The sequence below is a fragment of the Sturnira hondurensis genome, unplaced genomic scaffold (genome assembly GCF_014824575.4).
Source record: "Sturnira hondurensis isolate 20B ecotype Veracruz unplaced genomic scaffold, ASM1482457v3 Scaffold0022766, whole genome shotgun sequence".
Taxonomy (NCBI): domain Eukaryota; kingdom Metazoa; phylum Chordata; class Mammalia; order Chiroptera; family Phyllostomidae; genus Sturnira; species Sturnira hondurensis.
The window spans coordinates 1,518,791-1,533,749 of record NW_028095397.1 but is presented as its reverse complement, the minus strand read 5'-3'; the positions used below and the strand labels follow the sequence as shown (position 1 = coordinate 1,533,749).

General features: G+C 56.9%; 1 protein-coding gene across 1 annotated transcript in view; it reads right to left on the bottom strand.

The window, feature by feature from the left end:
- Positions 1–1,009: 1,009 nt before the first annotated feature.
- SYNPO2 (synaptopodin 2) overlaps positions 1,010–14,959 on the bottom strand; it is an 88,384-nt gene continuing 74,434 nt past the window's right edge. The window contains exon 5 of the mRNA XM_037036289.1: positions 1,010–4,299. Within this exon, the coding sequence (XP_036892184.1) occupies positions 3,769–4,299 (531 nt within the window). The 3' untranslated portion in view covers positions 1,010–3,768. The remainder of the gene's footprint in view (positions 4,300–14,959) is intronic.

Sequence of the window (14,959 nt, the reverse complement as noted above, 5' to 3'; positions counted from 1 at the left end):
GAGCCACCGGGGACCTGGGCCTGCTGACAGGAGGCCCCTCTGGGCAGGTCAGGGCTCAGCCCGGCTGCAGGCTCCCACCTCCTGTCCCGGGGTCTGTGCTCCTCACAGCCACTCTGACAAGGCCACCGCCACGGCCATGGCCACGTCGGAGTGAGTAGGGACAGTGCCCTTCCCAGGTGCAGGCTGGCCGGCCAGGGACACATGGGCTGCTTGCATAGCTCTGGGAGGCTGCTGCCCAGTGTCACCAGGGAACTGCACTCCACCCACCTGGGGCCTTGGGGACTCCACGTGGGGACAGCGGCACACTCCTCTCCTCTCCACTCTGTGCATCTAAAAACGCTTCGTCACCCCGCACTGGGGGTTCCTAGGAGACACGGGGCTGTCCCCACAGCACTTGGGTCTTAAGACAGGGCCCATCTGTCATTTAATCTTTGGAACAGCCCTCATTTGGGAAGTGTGTTTCCAAGGGCTGCTGTCTCTCTGAAAAATATTTTTATGAGAATGTCAGAAACAGCCATTTTATTGAGCATTTGTGCCCCGAAGTGTCAAAAAGTTGCACTGCGTGGCACCGATGGGTCAGGCAGCTCCGCCCACAGGGGACAAGGCGCTGGGAGGTTCTCCGTGCCCAGGGTGACTTTAGAAGCACAGCCACCTGTCCTTACAGAGTCACATCACCACCGGTCTGTTCGAGCTTAGGACCGACTTCCCGTGTCCCACGAAGGAAGTAATTTAAAAGGACTAGCATGCACATGTGTGTGGATCTCCACCTTCTGAGCTGGCATTTGAAATGGATCATATTCTCAATGAGGTTTTTCTAAAGTTTGTAGATGGTACGGTAGCAATGTTGCCAACGAGCACCAAGTTCTGGTGTGTCTGGAAGCGGACACTGTAGAAACTAACGTTTAAAAATGCGAGGTGTGCAGTAGATAGGGATTGCACCCTCTCTGGGGGGGAAGACCACTCCGAAGCAATTCTTTATACGGGAAAATGAAAAGCCACTGGAAGCTGGTTTTCAAGTTACCTTTTATTATGTGATTCTGAGTTTCAGTGAGCGTCTTTGCGGTACAGGGTTTGGCATGAACACAGGTGGAAATGTCAATACGATGAGCAGGAGGAAAACAGTCTTTTTCTAATGGAAAAATGTGGACAGTGTGGACCCTTCTACTGTGACTAGAAATTCAGTGTGAAAGTACTTCCTCTTAAAAAGAAACATTTCTACCCCTCCTCTCTGATTACAATAGCTGAGCCTACGTCATACACTGAGTTTTGCCTGGAGTTTCAATGCGTCGCTACATATGCACCCTCCTGGGACCCCACAGGGGGTGGCCCTTTTCCACGCGAGTTTCGGGCCCAATGTGTCAGAGAGAGGAACTACAACCGTGCACTTAGGAAACTCAAAGTACTTGACAGCAATTAAATCATCTTACCGGCAAACACGTCACACGCATGCACTGATAGGGTGTTTAAACCCAGGAGTGAGGAAGGTGCTGAAGGAGGGACCCGTGGCCACGCTCCTTCAGGGCTCTCTGACCCGGGGTGACGCAGGGCCTCCGGCCACCTGCGGGGCTGGGACGGCGAGGGCGGTCTCTGCGAGTGCGGTCTGAGTGACCAGCAGCAACTCCCTGCGGAGGGCCGTTCTGACCGGCCGGGCAGGTAGGCCGTGTTCTCTCCCGCAGGCACACGGCCTGGGGGGCGGCTTGAACGGAGGCAATCCGACTGGCCTGCTTTTCAAGTGAACGGGCAGGACAGACCAATGACGCATGGTGTGACGGTTTGACAGCGACATCGTGCTTTTCAGAGCTGTGTCGGCAAAGTGGGACTCGAAACACGGACTGCTGATAAACGCCCGAGACGGCCATTCCCTTGTGAGCGTGACTCACGACAGGGAGAGCGTGGGAGAGGGAGGCGGCTGTCTTCCGACGCCCCTGCTGGTTGCCCTCTGTGTCTCGAGTCCCGCGGCAGTAAACATGACTGCGCACATGGACACGGGGGGCTGGCCCGTGCCCGACCCCAGGAGCGCCTGCTGAAGGGCACACAGGCAACAAAACATAATCGCATCCTGTGAGGCCAAGTCTCTTCTGCTAAGCTGGCCACGGCTGGAAACACTCGTGTGGGGAACGCTCGCCCACGACGGTGTGAGACGCCTGTGGGTGTTTCACGTGGGAGTTCCCGAGAACCTGCCGACAGACTGACCGACACAGCAGGCGTCACCTCTGCACACCCCAGGGAAACTTGGGGACCACGCTGCGCCCTCTGAGAGCACGAACACTCGGTCGGCTCACGGTGACTTAACTCTGTGCCCCTAGAAAGCATCGTCTCTCTCCCGAACTCCGTAAACTGGCGTCTGCTTGGGTCCGTCGTGCTGACGCCGGCCGTGACCGCTTCCCACCCGTGTGCTTTCAGTTCTAAGCTAAGGGATTGCTCGTGCTCAGGGGAAACAGTTCCAAAGTTCTTTCAGGGAAAGACAGCATCATAACGATCAAGTTCAAGTGTTAAAGAGTAAAACAAAGCACGAATAATCCCTTTGGAAACCCTAAGGGGGTTTTCAGTCCTCAAGCCATCTTGTATTTTAAAGCTCTCTCAGTACTGGCTTCTGAGGCGAAGCACATGGGCTGTGTCCTGGGGGTCAGAGCTGGGTGGGGCGCGCAGGCAGGAGCGGGCACAGAGCGGCCTGCCTCTCGGGGGGTCACCCCCCGGCGCCCACGCGGATGGAGGAGCCTCTGCGTGACCTCCTCGGGCAACCCAGTGATGGCTTTCTGAAGAAACGCCCCTTGCTGCATAGGCTGCTGTGGCATGTCTTCTGTGACTAAATAAACGGCCTTGACCTCCAATCGCATAGTGACAGACACATCCACCTACCACTTCCTTAAACCCACTGACAGTTGGTTATTCACGTCAACCCCCATCCATGGGGCACGCAGCACAAAACCCGCCCGCCCGACGGTCCCTCTCGGATCTTCGGTGATCTGCATAGCGTCGGTGACCCTCGGTGACCCCCGGCGCCCACCTCACGGGGTCCCACGCCGCAGTGCTGAGCAACAAGGATGGGCAACTGGGCCCCGAGTCTGCCCGTCTCAGGCTGCTGGCTCTAAAGAGATTAAAATAAACCCTACACCTGAACCCTTCCGCTCCCCACACATTCTACCATTTACCTCAAAAGGCCCTTTTGAAATGTTTGATTATCTTACTCTCAGATATTTCTTTCTGACAATGCCTGTATCTCAACTCTACCAAAAAAAATGTCGAATTTTATTAGATTTTAAAAATGTTTAGGAACGCTTAACGTGACACCATGGAAATCTTTTTTTTTTACATGTAGTTATTATTCACTGGCACGCTCTCATCGATGACTTCCCAATGCCCTGTCCCTCGATGTGACTTGCTAATGGCCCTCAGTGCACCACATCTCAATTCCTTCCTGGACCTAGACACACGGGAGAAAACACTGAATTTTGTTTTAACTGAGCAGGTTTACTGCCTGGGCGACCCCACACCTGTGGAATAAGTGGGATTAAGATTATGAATTAGATACGGGGGCCAAAATATCATCACAGAAAATGCGTTATTTTCTCCCAAGAAGTTCTCTGTGGGTCAGCAGACAGGGAAGTGATCTGCACTCGTACGTGTGTGGACTTATAAACACTCAGGAAAGTGACTTCTGTGAGCGGAGACCCAAGCGAATCTAAAACTACTGAAGACGTCAAAAACCCGCAGAGGAGTGCTTCTAACATTTACCGTCACGGGGCACGCGGTCGACCCTGCTACCTTTCACATCTGGGGTCTCCACCCCCGGGGCCGTGGGTTATAGTTGCCACCGGCCACTGAGACACCGTAATCAGACCTGGTCTCCAGGGACATCATCTCAGACCCGGTTCGGGAAAGCTGCCTGGAACACGCATAGGACCACTGGGAGCTGGGGGGCACTCGGGGACTGAATGGGGGTGCAGCATCGTACTCTCGCCTCCCCAGTGAGCCCGTGCTGGCCCCTGGGGCCTGAAGGACACGGGGCAGCCGGTCGTTCCAATCCTCCGAGGGCCCTGGAAGCACCTTCCTCCGTGCTGCCGAGACCACATTCGCCGCGATGGACTCCCGGATGTTCCTGGGTTCAAAGGCGTCTTGGGCGAGGCCAAGGGGAGTCTGGGCCACCGCTTCCCACGGAGCCAGCCCGCTGCGTGGTCTCTCTAGCCCCTCGCTGGGGTGGGGAGGGCAGCTGCAAGCAGGCCAGTGCGCCCACGGGGGCGTTGCGGAGACGGCGGGCGGGGCTGGTCTTCCAGGAAGAGACAGGGAGCGCCCACTCTCCTAGAGGCAAGGAAGAGGTTAGGACATCTTGTTTGTTTAGGTTTCTGCCGGTTTGCTGTTTGCAAAGGACTCAGGGTGCCCTGACCAAGTGCCGCCAGGACTCAGTCCCCAGGTGCTCAGCCGCACAGTGTGCGCTCTGTCTCTGAACCCTCAGAACCCACAGCTCCGAGGCCGCCACGTCCACTCCACCCTAACCACCTGTGGTCACTCGGTCCCCGGGTGTCCGTCTGCCCCCCACCACTCCCGTCGGCACACACAGCCTACCCTCTCCCGAGTCCTGTGTTCTGGCACTAAATTAATAGGACGTGTTTACAACCCAGAGATGCACCCTGACCTGCTGGGCTCCTGACCTTTCTCAAGGGGTGTTTAAGCTGCTGTTTCCCTTCTGCCCACTGAACGCAGCAAACACGCACCGAGCTGAACTGTGCATGGGCTGCATCCATCCATTTAACATGTATGTCACGGAACACCCCCTGTTTCCGGGCGTCCGACTGTGCGCCTGGGGACACCGACACGGCTCAGTGAAGCCCTGTCCTCAAGGAGCACTTAACACAGTGCCATTCGAAACTCCACAGTGGCCATGGTCACATGCAGGTTGGCATAGTAGAAACGTCCTTCCCCCTGATGGGGCCATCAGGGGATTTTCTGGCCCACGAGGAGGGTCCACGGTCAGCACGATAAAAGGGAACTTAGCTCTTGTCCTCTGCAGCCTGTGTTAAGTCTCCCTGCGGTCCCTACCTGTGGGAGAGCCCCACGGAGCCCTGGGGGCAGATTTCAGACCCCATGTCACCTGCCAGCAGACAGAGGGCCCGGAGGCACCTGGGCAGGCGGGACTTTACAACCAGAGCGGCTTGCAGGGGTGACAGCAAAGGGACCCAGGACTCCCCAGAAACACCGGAGAGGCTCCGGGTGCCCACGCAGAGGACCGACCTGCCTGGGTGAGAGCTGGAAAGAGAAAGGGTCACCAATACACTCGGAAGTGTGAAGTACCATGTGAGTGCGCACACTTCCGTGACAGAGCATCGGAGCACCAGACGGCAGAGAAGACCTGGGTTTCTGGTCTTTTTCCCACTACTTAGTTTCCAAGTCATCAGAGGAAGGGAATCTGGGAAATTAAAAAGCTCAAAGCACGGCTGAGTGACATCCTGATAACACGGGGCTCGGAGATGTTTTTCTCGACGGCGGAACAAACGTCCATCCGCGGGATGTGTTGCGGGGCCAGGGGAACTCTGAAGTGTGATATTGAAAGAGGAAGTCAATAGCCTGAAGTTCTTAAGGATCCTGTTTTGTACAGAATAGGCCTGCGGCGGCGCAGCCCTGGGGGAGGCCAGGGAGCAGAACCGAACGCCTCCCAAACGCCTCCAGCTCGCTGCTCGTGCTGCGGCCTCAGCGCCCCCCTGGGCCTTCACCATTGGAGACAAGCCCCCGGTGGCGTCAGTGTGGCTGGACATGCCCCACGGTGCAAACAAACAGGCCTTTCAGGGGTGTGGTGGTTTGCGCCCGGAATGTCCCAGGCCACTTGTGTGCCAAACCCGCATGTTAACTGTATTTCCCCCACACGATGTCCTCATCTCGGCCTCGGGTGCTCTTTCCTTCTGTCAGTCTCCGTCCCCAAGTGCAAGCTGTTCTCTGCCTGGCTGGCGGAATGAAGCCAGGTGATAGGCCCGGAGCCAGAGGTGGCCAAAGGGACTGGGAATCACAGGGGTGTGTCTCTGGTTTTGGTGTCTGCGTGTCTGATGTCAGGACCCTAGGACGACAGGGGTTGGGGCCTGGTTGTAGTTCCCAGTACGGCTGTGTTTTTACGAAAAGAATTTACACGTTTACACAGGAGCCCTCCACTCAAGCCAGCGTGAGAAAGTGACCTTACGCGTGAGGGGCCCCCAGATGGCTTCTTTCTCTCCGTCTCCACTACCCTCTAACTTCTGTTGTGGACAGGGTTTCTCCGGGGCCACCAGGTGGAAGCTTGGCAGGTACTGGGACAGACTCAGGAAGCCCTTCTGTTTGGGACTAGTCCTGTGGGCACCGCATGGGGCCCGACCCAGTTCATTTCTTCAAGGTAGAATATTCCGTCCCCTGTAGTAACAGACCCCGCCGGGCCCTGCCCGAGGCTCAGCCGCAAGGCTCAGAGTAGCCCAGGGCCCTTCTCAGCCTCACACAGCTGTGTCTCTGTGCCCATCAAGTGTGGGGTTATCTGCTTGGCCTGCTCGCGAGGTGGCTGAGTCAGCTCCCTTGTCACGCTACCTGGTGACCGCTGACTGGGCAGGAAAGGCCTGACGCTGGAGAAGGAAGTACAGCCTGAGGCCGTCTGGGGACAGAGAGGTGAACGGCCCCCGGAGCTGACGAAGTTTTAATGTGACACAGGTTTTAAAGTTCAAACTATTTCATTCCGCAAACCTTCCGAAAAGCTAAAACGTTCTCTCGGCCGAGATCCTGCCTGCGTGTGTGCAGTGGGCAGGGAGCCTCCCGCGGACGCGGGTTATTCCAGCCCCTGCCTCCCCTTCCGACCCTCCGCCCTGGTCCGCACTCGGCGGCACCTGCACTGTGTCCCGAACCAACTCCTGTGAAGGCAAACAGAGTCGGATGGCACTACTTCTGCCTTCTCGACCATGACCTTCACGAGGTAGACCCCGTGGGGCAGCACGTGAAGGGCGAAGCACAGGCGTCCTCCCGTCCCTGTGTGCTCAGGTCATACCTTTGGAGGCGCTGAGACCCATCCCCATCTCGCTCTGCACCCGACCTGCCTGCACCGACTCAGGTACGTCCACCTCCGGCCACCGCTGCTGCCGCCGCCACCCCCCTCCGAACCACCCGGCCCGGATGACTGTCTCCAACTCAGTGTCCCTGGTCCCAGCCTCCTCCTCCGGTCTGTGCTCAATCCACAGCCGAAATGACCCAGTGAAGCCCGAAGGCCGACTGTGCCTCTCAGTCCTCAGTGTGAAGCCCTCTTGTGGCTCATTTCAGAAAAGGAAAACCCACACCCTCCCTCTGACCCACGAGGCCTCTGAGATCAGCTGCCCCACACCTCCGTCTCCACCTCCAGCCCCCGGGCCTCTGGTGCAGCGCCATTGACCCCTTCCTGTCCTGGGAACACACCTGGGGCACCTGCGCCTGCTGACCCTTCTGTCCCCCGACGACTCACCCGTGGCACTGACCTCCTTTCCTTCAGGCCTTGCTCGGACCCCAGAGGGTCGAGGTTCGGCTGGTCTCTCTCCCCCAAACTCCCTATGCCTCTCTCTGCTTTATTCTGCCCCTCAGGCTCACGCCTACCCGACGTGACATTTCATTTCTACCATTTTGCTCACCTGCTCCTTCCCACTAGCATGTGGTGCCATCTGAGGGGGAGGTTAGTGCCCCACCCGCTAAGACACTCTCAGACCCGGCACAGGGCCTGACAGGCGGGTGCGCAGTGTGTCTCCAAGAACGATCCATCGCCTCGGCGTCAGACCTGCAGCACCGGGCCGGCTCTTGTTAGGAATCGCGACAGGATCTGGCCACGCCCTGGGACGCCGCCCTTCTCACGTGTCAGTCACCTGCGATGGGGCTCTCACACTGTGGACGCGTCCCCACCGGCCCCGACACCCGCCCACCCACGCCGGTGCCAGGCCACGTTCCGTGGGACAAGTAGGTTCATCAAGATGCACAAAGGAAGCACTTTTCTAAGTGGGTAGGAGATTTTAACGTGGGAGTAGAAGGTTTTCATTGCGGTCCGTGGAGGTGTGGGGCGTGTAACCGGCCTTGATCCCTGGAACGAGAAAAGCCCCTAAAAAACTTCTGCACAGAGGCAGGGGGTGCCTCTGCCTGGGCATTTGCACTCAGGACCGATGTTTCCTGGGGCTGATTTAGACACAATCAAGCTGGAAGTCGGGCGACAAGGAGAATCTTAGCATCACGTCTGTCCTGGCCCCTTAATAAAACACAGTCCCCGTCTCATATTCCCTGACACCGCCTTTGGGCCGTGACTCTCAGATGCTGGCCAGCAGCGGGGCTTCGGGGGCTCTGCGGTGGGCGGGCCTATCTGAATGGGAGAGGCCCTGCGGTGCCGCCCGCCAAGAGTGGAGGTCACGCCGCACGCAGGGGGAGCCCCACGTGGCCTGCACGGCTCCGTGAGGGCAGCCGGCACTCTCCGGCCCCAGGAGAAGGGAGGGCGTCTCGTAGCTGCAGCTTCGCCTCTCGTCTCTGCCGACGGCTCTTCGTCTTCCTTCATCCTAGGTCCGCTTTCAGAGGAGGTTGTCCGTGAGAAGTCTCGTGTTGTGTTTGAGGGGACCCCTGTGGGAAGAGGGGTCAGGGTGGCACCAACAGCAGCCGGCAGGACGCCTTGCGCGGAAGGTGAACTTGGATGTCACCCTGGCCTGGGGACCTGCCTCGGCCCCTGGCTGGGTAGCGATAAGGTACTGTAAGGCCTTGGTTGTGAAACGGTGAACACACCGGCCACCCTCTCTGGGCGACAGGGAGAGGACAGACGGAATTCAGACACTGGACACCACAGGGCAGGACAGCACAGATCATTCCTGTCATTTGTGAGAAGAGCCTGTGAGGCCTCGGAAGGTGTCAGGGCCCTGGCAGGACCTTTTGTCCAAGAGGCCGGCGCACGGGCAGGCCGCCAGTGGGATAAAAATAGGAGGGGCCTTGCCTTTGAAGTGGCGTGGGCACCCACGCCGCAGACACCGCGGTGCCTCCGCCAGCACCGGAGGCCGCTGGCCGGCAACGCGGCGTTGACCACCCCCGCCTGCCAGGTCCACACCGGCCAGAACACAGCCTTCTCCGTGTCCTTGAACCCTCTGTTAGAACAGAGTCAAAGTAACCGAGTGCCCCGACCGCCAGCAGCTCGGAGCTGAAGGGCACTGGGCACGCAGCGCTCGGTGGTCCCTGCTGTCTCAGAAGCTGCGAGGGCAGGGAAGCGACAGCACCCTTCCGCACGCTGCTGCCCGTCTGACCCTGCTACCCCTTCCAAGGACCTCCCCCCCCCCCCCCCCCATCTGGCCAATAAGGAAACCAAGGCACGGAAATCAGGTCACTCGCCCCCAGGTCGCACAGCGAGACGGCAACTGCGCAGAGAATGGGAGGATTACAACCACGGGTCACGAACTTTCATCGGGGCGACGTACTTAGGTACAGAGGTCACTGTGGCAGCTTCCCCTGCACACCCTGCCCCCTGAGAGACAGCGTGGAGCCCGCGCCCGTGAGTGGGCCCCGGCTCGGCTGCGACAGACACGTTTTCGAGAAGCAGCCGGGGTGGCCCTGACAATTTTCTGTAACCCCTAGGGGGAAGCCCCACTTTGGTGTCTTTTGTAAAAAGCCTACTTCAATTGGTTCGAACATGAAAATAAAAGCTTTTGAACACATTTCAGAGTATTTTCTGAAAAGCTCTTTCTCCCTGAAAGATGTATACAGGGAAGGTTGCTTAGCTCCCCAACATAGGACGAAGAAATACACCATAGAGATCAGAAGTTCAAAGTTCATCGGTTTCTACAGAGAAAAAAAGCAATTTTCACAATAAACAGAGGATGCTGATCCTGTATGACATCAACACATTTTTTTCCTTGTGGGAGAGTTTTGTAGAGAAAAATCTCATGGCACACATAAGCACTTAATAAAGGAGAGTCATCGTTATTAGTATAAAATTAATATTTATGCTCTGTACCTTATTAGAGCCAGAATTATGATAAATCATGAAGCCACTTAAAATATCTCTAACTACGTGACTGCAGCGTCAGCTGCCCGTAACGTCCTGAATCTCTCCCAGAACAAACCCAGGCAGCCTTCTCCGGCCTCCCTCATCCACAAAAAGAAAAGTCGCCCGTGGATGCGCATTTTTCCCTTAAAGAAAATGGGGATCAGAGGGAGGATTTTTTATAGATTATGTATCTACTGTTTGTGGATGAAAGGGGCGATGTGACCATAAACCACAAATTCCTAACTGGGCGGGTCAGGGTGGGCAGTCATGCCCAAGACCAGGACCCCCTTTAGGGAAAGGTTTTCAGCCGACCCTGTCCATTGTTCCTGTGCGTGGTGGTCCCACACCTGCAAAATGCCAGGAGTGGTCCCCCACGAGGCGTAGGAACCCTCAGGAAGGCGCGTGATCTTCTTAACTGTCCTGTAATCCATTCCTGCCTTGCCTTCTCCCTGCTCCACATAATCTCCCTACTTCTCTCTTCGATGTCAAGGGCAGAAAAGGAGACGCACAACTGTTACTCTTGCAAATGCTCCCAGCGGGTGGGTTGCCAGCTGGGCTCAGGCGCAGCCTCACAAAAACTCCCTCCAGGTCCCCCACGCAGACAGACTGGGGGTGGGCCTGACACCCAGCCCGGAGCCAACCGCGGCCGGGGGGGAGCACTCTGGCATCCTCCCAGGACGCTCGGTCAGCGAAGACTTGGGGAACGAGGGTCCCTGTGGAGTGACCGTGGGTCCCTGTGGAGTGACTGTGTGCGGTCCCACAGCTGCCACTCTCCAGGTTTCCCACTGGCGTTTTGGCGTGAGCCTCTGGCCCAGCTCCTGATGACCTTGCAGAGCTGATGACAGAGCGGGTTAATGGCAACGACAGACACGCCCACGATGGACGGTCACCTTGCAGAAGCCCCACTCCCGGACGGCGACGCCGTCTCCTCTCTGTCCCTCCACTCCCTTCCTCCATCGTGAAGTCCTCAGGACATCGGACTCCGGTCAGCATCACACTGTCATAAGAACAAGCCTCGGGTCTGCTGACCACAGAAACAGAGTTTCCTGTCAGACTGAAGATGACGTGTGACCTGGGCGGTGCTTCGGCCCCAGGCTCAGGAAAGTAGGCGACCCTGTGGACCACACCCTCAGGCAGAGCACCAGCCACCACGGTCATCCACCCCTCCCCCGGTCCCAGCCAATCAGGAGAGCCCACGACCCCCACTCCTTTAGCCACCAGGGTCAGTGACTGCTTCCCTGGATAACCCGCCCCCTGGCAGCCATCGGGGAGCCAGGTCTTCCAGCATCAGTTCACCTGCGACTCTGGGCCCGGTGCCATTGCCTCCACTAATAAACCCTCGTTTTCTCCCGTTTGCGTCTGGCTGGGCTTCGGTGAACACAGGGGAAAGGACAGTTTTGGTTTAGTGGCACAAACACACAGCACCTGGTGTGGTTGCGTCACAAGAACGAGGAAAGTGGGTACAAGGAAAAGGGCCGATTCGACCTTCGTGACTGTTCTCTGTCCATTACGTTTCCGAGCTAATTAAATGGATCCTTTGATTCGTATCTTGGGCCCTAGGGAAAATCTGTAACCTACTGTTCTTGGGAAACTTTTAGGATTTATTACCAAATGTTTCCTTTGTCAAAAACTTGGGCCCAGAGAGACATTTAAAATTAGGAATAGAAACTATAACTTTTCACCTGGAAACTCACCACAAACTTGTTTTCTTAAGCACAAAGTAGGGAAAATTGTGCTTAATTGCCTTATCACATTTCTGGTCCAACTGGTAAAGTTTTACATTAATGACATCTTTCTTGTTGGAGGGAATGGACACAAAATTCATGCACGTCACTTCACTGTAGAGGTACAGGAACGCCCTAAAGTAAGTGGGGTTTGAACGACCGTTGTTCGGGAATAGATAGATGAAGGACCACAAGTGGGGGGTGGGCAGGGTGAGTGAGAGCAGAAAGACGATGAAGGCTGCGGCGGTGGGGCAGGGGGGAGCTTTCCCAGGGATGCTGGGGGGAGGCATGTCTTCACCACAGGACGCCGGGCTTCGTGTGGAGACCCTCGGGCCCCCGGATCGCAGCCTGCATGAACGCGTGTCTGCCACGCTGCGCACCTCAGACCGGCACGGCAGAGTGTTGAATGCAAACAGTGATTCAACAAAACACTAAACAGAAGGAAAACAAGAAGAACAACTGCACAGGGAACACAGAACTGGTGTTTCCGGCAGCCATGCCTCCCCCGTGACACGTCAGGAAGGTCACAGGCAACTCTGATTTGTTGCACTGGGGCCACAGCTCTGGCTCCCGGGCCTGTACAGGGAACTAAAACACTGAGACATGAAATGCAAGAAGACACCACTCCCAGGCGCATCTATGACGCCACCAGCACACGCAGGGGTGTTTCACAAGGTCCTGGCGTGCCCGTCCACCCGCCAGACTTCAAAATCAGAGACGGCGGATTTTTGGTTTGCCCTTGGCATTCACTGCTCTTGCAGCTTTTCCTAGGAGCACGACTTTCCTAACGTAGGACCTCACTCCCGGTTCCCCCGACTGCTGTTCCTTCCCAGGCTCACCTTCACTTTGGCGGGACCATAGGTTGTTACTGTCTCACTGCTAACAGCGTTTTCCACTTTTGGTGTTGACCCGCACGGATGCGGAGATGACTGAACAAAACAGCCTGTGCGTCGGCCACAAAGGCGCATTCAAACCTCTCGGGCACTCTGCACGGATAGGCTCAGATGGAGGGAAAGGGTGTTTTCTAGAAAAGCCAAAGGTCTAGGCCTCGTAAAAACAGGTTTGAGGGGGGAGGAGATCCGCAGTGTGTCTGAACTTCTCAGGCGACTATCCGTTACAGACACGGGAAAAACGCAGGCAAAGGGCTGGGACAAAAGGCCTAGGAAAGGGGTCGCCTTCCGGTGTCGCTGGGCCACGCTGGAAGGAGAGTGGTCTCAGGCACGCAGTAATCGCACAGACACTGATGAAAACCGGTAGTGAATTCACAGTTTCGGGGTGGGCTGCCTTCATTGCCACCCTGGGCTGCAAGTGGCCCTGGGGCCGGGGATTGGACACCCTGGCTGGAGCTTATCCCCTGGGGTCATGGCCCACCTGGGGTCACACTGCGGTGACTGAGGCTGCGCCTTTGGTGTGCGCCTTTCCTGGGAGGCACGTGGTCTCCACCCCTTTCACAGAAGGGCCTGGGGGGTCTCCTGCAGGTTCTCACCGTGGGGCAGGTCTTCCCAGAGGAAATGCACTGTCCACGTTCCAACTAGTCACTAAATTCAGGTCAGTCTGGGCCCCTACAACTTTTTTTCCCCAGAACATGGAGGCTACCTGAGAAGTACGGAGCGGGGCGCCCGGGCGTCCCCACAGCGCACTGACACACCCGAGGCACCACTCCCGAGGTCGGGTGTGGACTTGAGCATGGTGACAGTGGCCGGGACCGACAAGGCAGAATGAGATGGGCGCCTCACCAAACAAAGCACAATGATGAGAAAGCCCGCCCAGCGGCGAGAGCCAAGGAAACGACTTCTCAATGGTTCTTTGTGGAAATGTTGCTTTCTGTGAGGGCGAGTGATCCAGCTGACATCACTGGATGGAACCGAACGGGCACTTCACGTCACAGCCAGGGCTGCAGACCCAGTGATTCAGGGGGCACGAGGGGCGGAACATTCTAGAAGCCCTGCCTCACAGCATGCAAGCCCATTCCCCATTTACGCTCCGCCCTGGGACTGCAGGTCCCTCTGCGTCTCAGAACACTCCCTTCTCAGGGGGGGTCTGCGTCCCCACGGGCGGGCGGCATCCGGGCCACAGGTGATGACACCACCCGCGGTCACGGCTCCGGGAAGAAAATCCACCCTCTCGCCTCCTAGGCTTTGCCTCTCGTTAGAAAAATGATGTATTTAACTTTAAGATATTTTTCTTTCCAACATTCTGGAATTAGAGTGGTAAGGAATACACAAATTTTTTCTTGTCAGACATTAACCCCCCCCCTTTTAAAGTATTCAACTAAATCAAAATACGAGATTGAAGAACCCAAATGTCTTTTAGAAGATGCGTATATGGCCACTCTAAACTCTCAGGAGAGGGCTTTAGAGACGCCCAGGAGCCCCCTGGGCTGCAGGAGCCCCCCAACACCTGCTGCATTGGGAAAACACTGGCATGGGAACAGCTGTGCCTGGCGTCCGGGCTGCGCCTCCTCTGGCCGCTTGCTCAATCCCTTGGAGCTCTCGTGTCCTTACCAGTCACTGTTGCCGTGAGAATTAATCACACGCACGAAAGCCTGTGACACACTGTGTCCGGGGTACTCTGCAAGTCCTTCCCTCTCTTTCCCACAAGTGCGTGAGGTTTTCTTAAGTTGCACCGGAATTTACTGACTTGAATTCCACTCATTGGTTCTATGTTTCCTGTCTCACCAGTAGAGGCCTTCGCTGCCTCATGGGCAAGGATGCCGCTCTCAGTCCCCTGCAGTCCTGTCTCCTCCCACCGGGAGGGCACGACCCTGAGTCAGGAGGTGCGGAGTCACCCCTCCGTTTGAGAAATAAATGTGAGTGGGTGGGAGGTCCGAAAACAGCCCACCGGCCAGCCGGGTCGCCCCTGCCCCGCGGCCCCTGCCCCTTCCCACGTGGCCCTGCGCCCTAGTGCCCTCGCAGGTGAGCAGAAGCTCCGGGCTCTTGCCCTGTGCTCCACAGCTTCTTTTCAGCTCTGCAACTTTCACCAACCTGCTTGTCTTCTTTTTTAAAGCTAATGAGCATTCAAAGGGCTTCAGCGTTCTCCTTTGGCCTAGATCCCCGAATAAGAATGTTTTGATTGGAGCCAGAGATTTATACAGGTCGGTTATGAGGAAGGACATTTTTGATGAGCGATAACGAGCCAGCCGCCCCAAGCTCGGGGACTGGGCGCAGATCCCCTCCCCGCTCGGTGGAGCGTCTGGCTGTGTCCCAGACGGGGTCCCCGACCCTCTGCCGGCGGGAAGCGGGGCGCAGCCACTCCGGAAGGC